General features: G+C 45.6%; 1 protein-coding gene across 1 annotated transcript; it reads right to left on the bottom strand.

Annotated features, from left to right (window-relative positions):
* Positions 1-232: 232 nt before the first annotated feature.
* Positions 233-7,214, bottom strand: LOC114036169 (neutrophil gelatinase-associated lipocalin-like). The gene is made up of 7 exons (XM_027852586.1): positions 6,991-7,214; positions 4,195-4,331; positions 3,221-3,300; positions 2,808-2,924; positions 1,546-1,647; positions 1,113-1,145; positions 233-469 (listed from the first exon to the last, which is right to left on the bottom strand). Exons 1-6 carry the CDS (start codon positions 7,120-7,122, stop codon positions 1,120-1,122), a joined length of 594 nt encoding a protein of 197 aa, XP_027708387.1. The 5' UTR covers positions 7,123-7,214; the 3' UTR covers positions 233-469; positions 1,113-1,119.
* Positions 7,215-7,953: the final 739 nt, after the last annotated feature.

The raw sequence follows: 7,953 nt of genomic DNA, 5'->3' as shown, positions 1-7,953 counted from the left end.
TCACTTCTCTTCTCTGGAACTCAGTTTCCTCATCTGTAAAACAAGAGGGTTGGATTAGATGATTTCTATGGTACCTTCCATATGTAAATTCTACGATCCCTTAACTTGACTGGTGAGCCAGTTAGAGACTGTACGGGCCTGCCCTGAGACATACGACAACAGTGTTCCCTTCCTTCTGCTGCCACCCGCCTTTCCCTACTCAACTGACCCAAAGGTCATGAAAACAGACTCATTGGTACTTGACGCTGTTTATTCTTCCACCACTATCAACTGAAAGGGGGAATAGGTGAGGGGAATCTCAGGTTGTGGAATCAGTCAGAGGCTGGGAGAAGAGGTGCCTCCAGTTGTTTGTTGATAGATGATTAAAGTAGAGGTTCCAGCTGTCGGGGTTGGGCAGGGGGTGGGGCTGTGGATCTCAGAATGTCAGAAGATCAAGATTGGGAAGGTGAAGTCTTTTCAGGACTTGGACCTGTGGGAAATGTGGTACATAGATCACTTGGACAGACAAAGGGATGGAAATATGGAGGGCCAGAGTAGAGACAGACAGACAGAGAGAAACAGAGACAGAGAATGGAGAGACAGAGAGATTGAGAGGGAGAAGAGAAGAGGAAAGGAGAGAAAAGGGCAATGGGAAAGAAGGAGACAGGAGAAGGGAAGAATGGAGGGAGAATGGGGAGAGAGCTATAAAGACACAGAATGAGGAGAGGTAGAGACAGGGACAAAAAGAGGCAGAAAAGATGGAGAGATGGAGAAAGATAGAGACACACAAAGAGAGAAGAAGACAGAAAATGAGGAGAGAGAACAAAAAGACAGAATAGGGAGAGAGAGACTATGGGAATCAGAGACATGAGGAAATGGAGAATGAGAGAGACAGAAAGAGAAGTAGAAATCAAACTAAAGAGAGACAGAGACAGAGAATGGGAAGGGCTTTGAAATTGCAGAGATATTGTCACTTTGCTCCCTTCCTGCCGGGGAGTAAGGAAGCTATGTACAGTAGCTCCCATGAGAGAAGCAGGAAAAAATGGCCTTTGTACTCAACCCTGACCAGGCCGCCCCAGGAAGCTCCCTCCCTTGCATAGTTCCCGTAAATCCCTGAGTTGGCTCATACTCACACCTCGTTTACGCCTTCACATGAATGCATTTTTCTGTTTGGAGCAGAAATAAAATAGGTCAGTGGTGGCGGCGCAGGGCTGGGGTGGGGGGAGGGAGGATAGAAGTGGGGACTCACAAAGACGTCTCCCTTCTGCCCTTTGCCCTATCTGACCTAGAATGTGGGTGGAAAGGGAAAAGGAAAGGGGAGGAAGGAGAAGCTTTCTATAAGGGCAGGAACATAGGTGTTAAAAAGGGCTTTAAACTATATCTTGCAGCAGTCCTTCAGCCTTTGGTGCAGGGGGAAGGAGTCCTAGAGGGAATAGCAGCTTATCCTAGCTAATAACCTTTCTCTTTCTCTTTGCCCTTCTACTATGCCCCCCTTTAAAAATCTTTCTTTCTCTCCTTTCTTTCCTTCTTTCCTTTTTTTCTAATTTTAATTTTTTTTTTCCTTACCAACTTTTGCTGGGAAGAGAATGTTGTTATCAGTGAGTCCCAAAGACTTGACTAGGTTTTTGAAGTCTTCTTTCAGGTCGGGTCTCAGCTCCTCACTTCTCCCTACAGTCAGGAATGAAACCAAGTTTTGGTCCCTGAGCCTTCATCCTAGGGATTTATTTTCTGTACCTGTCCCTCTCTTCTGACACACATTCCAGAGAGTGCCGTTACCTGGAGTTCTGGCTAAGCCCTGACTGGATAACCCCGATGAAATATTCCCAGGGAAGAAAGCAGAGCTCTCAGTGCCAGGGGAGAAGAGCCAGATCTAGGGGTTCTAGGGTGCCAGAGAACTCTAGTGACCAGAAATTTGGGGCTAGCACTCAGGGTTGGGGCTGTGGGGAGAGGGGCAGCTTGGTGATATGAAAAATTCCTGAGGTTGGAAGAGACTTAGAGATCCCCTTAGTGCAACCCTTACCTGAAAAAGGAACCCCTTCTTATAGATATCTGGAACAAGTAGGGATCCAGCCCTTGGAATATCTCCAGTGACTTGATGCTTACCAAGTCAGTCCCCTGAATTTTTGGCCATCTCTAACTGATAGGAAAGACCCCTTTAGAATAAGCTGAAAAATTTGTTATCCTGTTTACACTTTGGGTGCCCTCTGGTGCTGAATGGAGCAAATCTAATCTCTCTTACACATGAAAACTCTGCAGGTATTTGAAGATAATGATCACCGTCCTCTCTCATTCTTCTCTATTCCAGGATAAACAATCTTATCACATGGTTTGGAGTCCCCTGACCTGCCCCTCATCAGCATCCTGGTTGACCTCCTTTCCATGTAAATGGAACATAACATTGCAGAAGTGGTCTGATCAGTGCAGGGCACCATGGGACTATTACCTCCCTTGTTCTGCACACAATACTTCCATTAATGCAGCCTAAGATTTGGATTAACATTTTTGGCTGCATATATCACCCTGTTAGCTCATAGGGAGTTTGCCATCAACTAAAAACTGCAAGATCTTTTTCACACAAACTGTTTGTTGTCACCCATGTTTATGGCTGACACTTATCCCTTACATTTCATCTCATGTTTGGCTTATCCTTCTCTTCTTCTAAGACCTTTTTGCATCATCGCTCTGTGCTAAGGATGAGGGCTCAGCGGCTAGGGCTCAGGAATTTATTCATCTTTTGCTTCCATCACCCAGCCAGGAGTCCTTTTGGAATTTAGGCAGGAGGCCCTGGGATTCCAACCACAGGGGAAATGGAGAGACTGAGTACTCACCGTACAAAGTCATCTTGAAATAGTCAGTGTTATCCACACTCTTCTTAAAGTATACCATAGCGAACTCATTATAGTTGGTTCTCATCACTTTCACTGTATAATCCTGCAATCCATAGCCTACCCATAGGAGTGGGATGTGGGGTAGGAGAAAGAAATGAAAAAGTTAGAAACTTCTCACTCAAAGAAAGTCTACCGTGTCCTGCAAAAAGAGAAACTGGCCCTTCGATCTACCCCCCCTTCCAAGAGGTCAGGATGTGATGCTGGAGATATCATCCCTCCCCTTGCTTGCTGACATGGCACCTCATCACCGTGTCTGGCCAGTCCACATCCCATTTTTGAAGGTTCCCAATGCCTGTCCTTTGGACCCTCCCACTTGAGAAGCCCCCACTTGACTCAGGGGAACCCATGCTCACCTTCAATGTTGGCCAAGGTGAACTGACCCGGCTGACCCTTCGGAACAAAACTCCTCACAAATTTGTCACATCGATTACCCCTGAGAGGAAAGGATGGATGAATGAATGAGTAATAGTGCCACATATAACCTGGGTCTCCAGGTCCTGGACCTACCACTTGTACCTGTTCTCAGAACCTCCTCCACCCATATCTTGGATCACATATAGGGGACCACCTGCACCTGGGCCCTGGGGTGGGAAAAATGGATCCTGGAGCTGGAAGAAGCTTTGGCCCCTCTGCTGGGCTCCTTTGTGACCCCTACCCTGCCTCTGCCCTCCTGCCCCTCTGAACTCTGAAACTTCTCAGGTCCCTTTGAGAAAAGAACAGGTAGTTGGGCTAGTTTTCTCCCTAGGGTTCTGGGGTTCCATCCAAGAAAAACTCCCCAGAGGGAAGTCTAAAGGCTTTTAAGTTTCCCTATTTTAATCCCAGAACCATAACTTTCCTTAATAAATCCCATGCTACCTAAAAGACATGTCTTGATCCTTCCTCCTAAGACTTTATAAGAAGGGGTACAAGTTTCTCACCCTGAAAACTGTTTCCTCAACATAAATGCCCCCTTCCTGTTTGAGGAAACTTCGATAGCCCACAAGAGCAAATAACCTTTTAATGTGGATGGAAAATATTATTGACTTGTGTGTAAAGTATTTTTGTCATTGTGAAACTGTCAGATTGAGATTCAGAAAAACACCCCCAGGGGCACCTGAAATGCCTCTTGTTTCTCCCTTCCCCCATACCTTCAAGCTCTTTTCCTCCATTGAAACTTCTCTGTTTTAGTCTCATCCTAATCTGCTTCTTTCCTTTACCTTGTATATCCCCTCAACACTTATGAAATGAGATTCTCCATCTTCTCTCTCTTCAAAATGTTAAGGACAGTGGGGGGGACCGATTACAAAGCTGTAGCTTGCCAACATCCATTGCCATGCCCCCGTCTTACCTGAGCAAGGTGGAGGTGACCCTATAGCTATTGTCTTCTTGTAGTCTGTAGGTTGTGGTATACATCTTATATTGTTCCTGTTCTGCCCTGGTGAAGGCATTCCCTGCCAGGCCAACAACGTACCATGTCCCTTCAAACTGTAGGAAGGATTGATGATTGGGTATTAGTGGGTGGGAGGGCACAGGATGGAATGGAGACAGAGTACTTAGCCTTCATCCCTCCATAATCTTGGACTTGACTACCCTTCTCTTTCCCTCCTTGACCTTAGAACCAGGAAAATGTCGAAGGGGGAACATAGCTTAGCCCTGAGAATTCTCTATGTCCTTTCTCCATGTCTGGAATGCTCTTCCTTCCCAGGTCCACCTGTTGGTTTCCCTGGCTTTCTTCAAGGCTAAATCACTTCTATAGGCCTTTCTACTCCCCCCCCCACCTTTGTGATTACCTTTCATCTACTTGTCATATCTCTTATATATAACTAGTTATTTACATGTTATAAATTAGAACATGAGCTCCTTGAGAGGAGGGACTATTTTTAACTTTTTTTGGATGTCCCAAGAGTAGGATAGTGGTTGTTTAATATAGATTATCATATGGGTGTCACTCTATAAGAGATCTAGGAGAGTTCCTCAGGACAGGGTTTCTAGGAGAGGTGACACCCTTGGTGATTTGACTAGGCAGGTAAGTAATGGCCTCAGATACCTACTAGCTGTGTGACCCTGGGCAAGTCACTTAACCCTGTTTACCTCAGTTTCCTCATCTGTAAAGTAAGCTGGAGAAGGAAATAGCAAACCACTCCAGTATCTTTGCCAAGAAAACCCCAAATGGAGTCACAAAGAGTTGAACATGACTGGAAAACAACTGAATAGCAGCAACAAATAATTAATGAACTCCTGTGAAGACAGAATCAGTAGCTGGATAGTAGTTTTCTCTTCTAAATTACCTTAGTACTTTCCTTGCATGAAACAACTAGGTGGTGAAGTGGATCGAGTGATGGGCCTGGAGTCAGGAAGACCTGAATTCAAATCTGCCTTCAGATACTGACTAGCTGTGACCCTGGGCAAGTCATTTAATCTCTGTCTGCCTCAGTTTCTTCAACTCTAAAATGGGGATGATAACAATACCATCACAGAATTGTTGTAAGAATCAAATGAGATAATATTTGTAAAAAGCACTTAGCACAGTGCCTGGCATCTAGTAGGCACTATATAAATGCTTATTCCCTTTCCCCCCCTTGTCCTTTTATTATCCTTTTTAATGTATTCTACCTGCTATTGTGACTCTTTCTATGCTTCTCTTATCCGTCTGTCTAGACATGGACTCATTGAGGGCAATACAAAACAACAAACATTGATCTGACACATTCTATGTGCTGAGCACTGGGCGAGGTGCTGGGAAAATATAAAGGTTAGATGAGAAAGGGTCCCCACCCTGGGGATGACACCATCCTAGATAACTATGAATCATAACATTATATGATAAGTGCATTAGAGAATTATAAACCAAAGTGCTCTATGAGTTCTAGGGGACAGGGTTGGGGATGATCATTGCCATCTCTGGAGATCAAGGAAGGTTCCCTGGTGGGTGTGGCATTGGAGTTAGGCTTTAGATGAGGGATAGGAATTCAGCAGATGAAAAGAAAAAGGATTAGGATTAGGAAATAGACTGAGCAAACATATGTAAATATATTACATATGTAAACATATGTAAAAACAAGTGTAGAAAATTACAGTGTAGAAAATTGCCCATTTTTGCTGGAATATTGAATATTTGGACAGGAATCCTAATAATAATAATAATAATAATAATAATAATAGTGATAGGGACTGGACCTGTATTTTCATTAATATAAGGGGCTCCTGGATGAAGACACTCATTTGAAGGGTGGTACCTTCTCTACAACTTAGAGCCTTAGTGAGTTACTGAGTGCCAAGGGATTGAGTGGACTTGCCCAGGGTCACACAGCCAGTATGGATCAGAGGCGAGATTCGAACTCAGATCTTTGTGGCTCTGAGGACAGCTATCTACCCATTAGGCCACACTGCCTCCCAGTGCTGCTGCTGCTGTTTCTGGTAACAAAAATAATAACAACATTCTATGACAGTGTTTTAAGGTTTGCAAAGTATACTTCTCTTGATCCTCAGAACAACCCTGTGAATTAGGTAATACAAGAATTATGAGAAATAAAATTGGGAAAGTAGGATGGTGTTGGGTTGTAGAGAGCCTTGGATGCCCGATTGAGGAACTCAGACTTCACCTGGTAGATAATAGGGAGCCACTGAAGGTTTGGGGGACAGGGACCAGTACTTTATCTCCCACAGAGCTCTAAGCATAGGACGTCGCACAAGTCATTGCTTGGGAATGTTGACTAGAATTACCTACTGGTATTTCATGCCTAGGGTTCTGCCCAATTTCATTCATTCAGTAAATATTTATGGCTGAGTCTAACATTCTAGGTATCACAAAAAAGGAGTTCTCAGAAATGGGGAGGTCTAAGACCAAGGGCTCCCCAAAGTCTCTGAATGTTTCTCCTATCACAGCAGAGATTCTATGGCTATGGGAGCTCTCCCTCATCAGACTAGAAGCTTCCTGAAAGTAGAGACACTCTCTCTACTGTTAGAGACAATATTAAGACTAGAAACCAGATGTTCTAGCTCAGAGGTCATTGCCTTCTGCTATGCGGGTGTCCATCTCCTTTCCTCTCTCTCTGCTCTCCTACCCCCTTCATAAGCCCTTCCCAGGAATCTGACATTCCTTGCTTCTGACTCACTTCAGATTCCATTACAGGGCTCTACTCACCTCCTTTGGTAGGAAGTCAGCCTGCAGAGGGACTCTGGACAGGTCTGGGGCAGGAATCTGGGGCCTGGGCTGGGCCTGGACCTGCAGTATTCCAAGCAGGGCAAGCCCCATCCAGAAGAGGCTCACAGCCATGCTTTTTCGAGGTGGATTGGACTGATGGTGGGCAGGTGATGGGGGACGAGCTCAACAAGGAAGGAAGGCAGGATTGGAGTAAGAGAACTGGTCTGAGGACCCCTATATATGGGCCCAATTTGGCATCCAACCATCCCAGGGAGGATGTTGATTAATTCTTTGCCAAATTCAGGAAGGGTTGGGCAATCTTGGAGACTTCATACAGGAAGACTGGGCAATACTTTGCCCCATTTCTCCAGTCAGGAGTTACGCAAGATGGAGAGGGAAAGGGGGAGGACTTGGGCAGGTAGGGGTTGGGGAGTAGGAAAAAGGCTGTAGAGGGAGATAGGACAACACCCCGCTGCTCTGCCCCTCCACAATTCTTCCCAGACCAGCCCTTCCCCAGCTTCTTCTCCTTCCCTCACCCTACACCAAATCCAGGCTGCTGGGTACTTAAAGATCACATTCTGTCAGGGACAAGGGGGCCTCACAGAACAGAAACTCAACTGAACAGAGAGGTCTGTTCAGAGCAGAGCAGGTAGAGCCAGAAGGAGGAAAGAAAGGACTTGGTATTCATGGCAGGGTCTGTCCAGCTGACAGCACACCTCAGGGTAAGATGAGAGAACTCATATCCTCTCATTCCCAGATGCACAACACAGCTGGGCCACAAATGTTCCCCTTTCCAGGGCCAAGCAGGGAGCGTGACAAGTAGAGGTTCATCAGTGGGGGCTTAAGGCAAAGCTACCATCTGGGGTCTAGAGAGACTTTCCTCCTATTCCCTTTTCCTGTTAAGGAAGGGCCCCAGAGGAAGGATTCAGTGTCAGAAGGAAGAGGGATGGAAAGGCAGTGAGA

Source organism: Vombatus ursinus, unplaced genomic scaffold (genome assembly GCF_900497805.2).
Source record: "Vombatus ursinus unplaced genomic scaffold, bare-nosed wombat genome assembly UNPS02000580.1, whole genome shotgun sequence".
In the NCBI taxonomy this organism is placed as follows: domain Eukaryota; kingdom Metazoa; phylum Chordata; class Mammalia; order Diprotodontia; family Vombatidae; genus Vombatus; species Vombatus ursinus.
Note: the sequence above shows the minus strand (reverse complement) of the source record. Positions and strands in the feature narration are given on the sequence as shown.

Bases quoted from the DNA above. Each gene is read 5' to 3' on its own strand.
- LOC114036169 (XM_027852586.1), bottom strand. From the start codon at position 7,122: ATGGCTGTGAGCCTCTTCTGGATGGGGCTTGCCCTGCTTGGAATACTG. The intron at 3,301-4,194 runs GTAAGACGGGGG...CTTTCCTCTCAG, and splicing joins GTCACCTCCACCTTGCTCAG to GGGTAATCGATGTGACAAAT. The intron at 1,648-2,807 runs GTGAGTACTCAG...TCCTGACTGTAG, and splicing joins TTTCAAGATGACTTTGTACG to GGAGAAGTGAGGAGCTGAGA.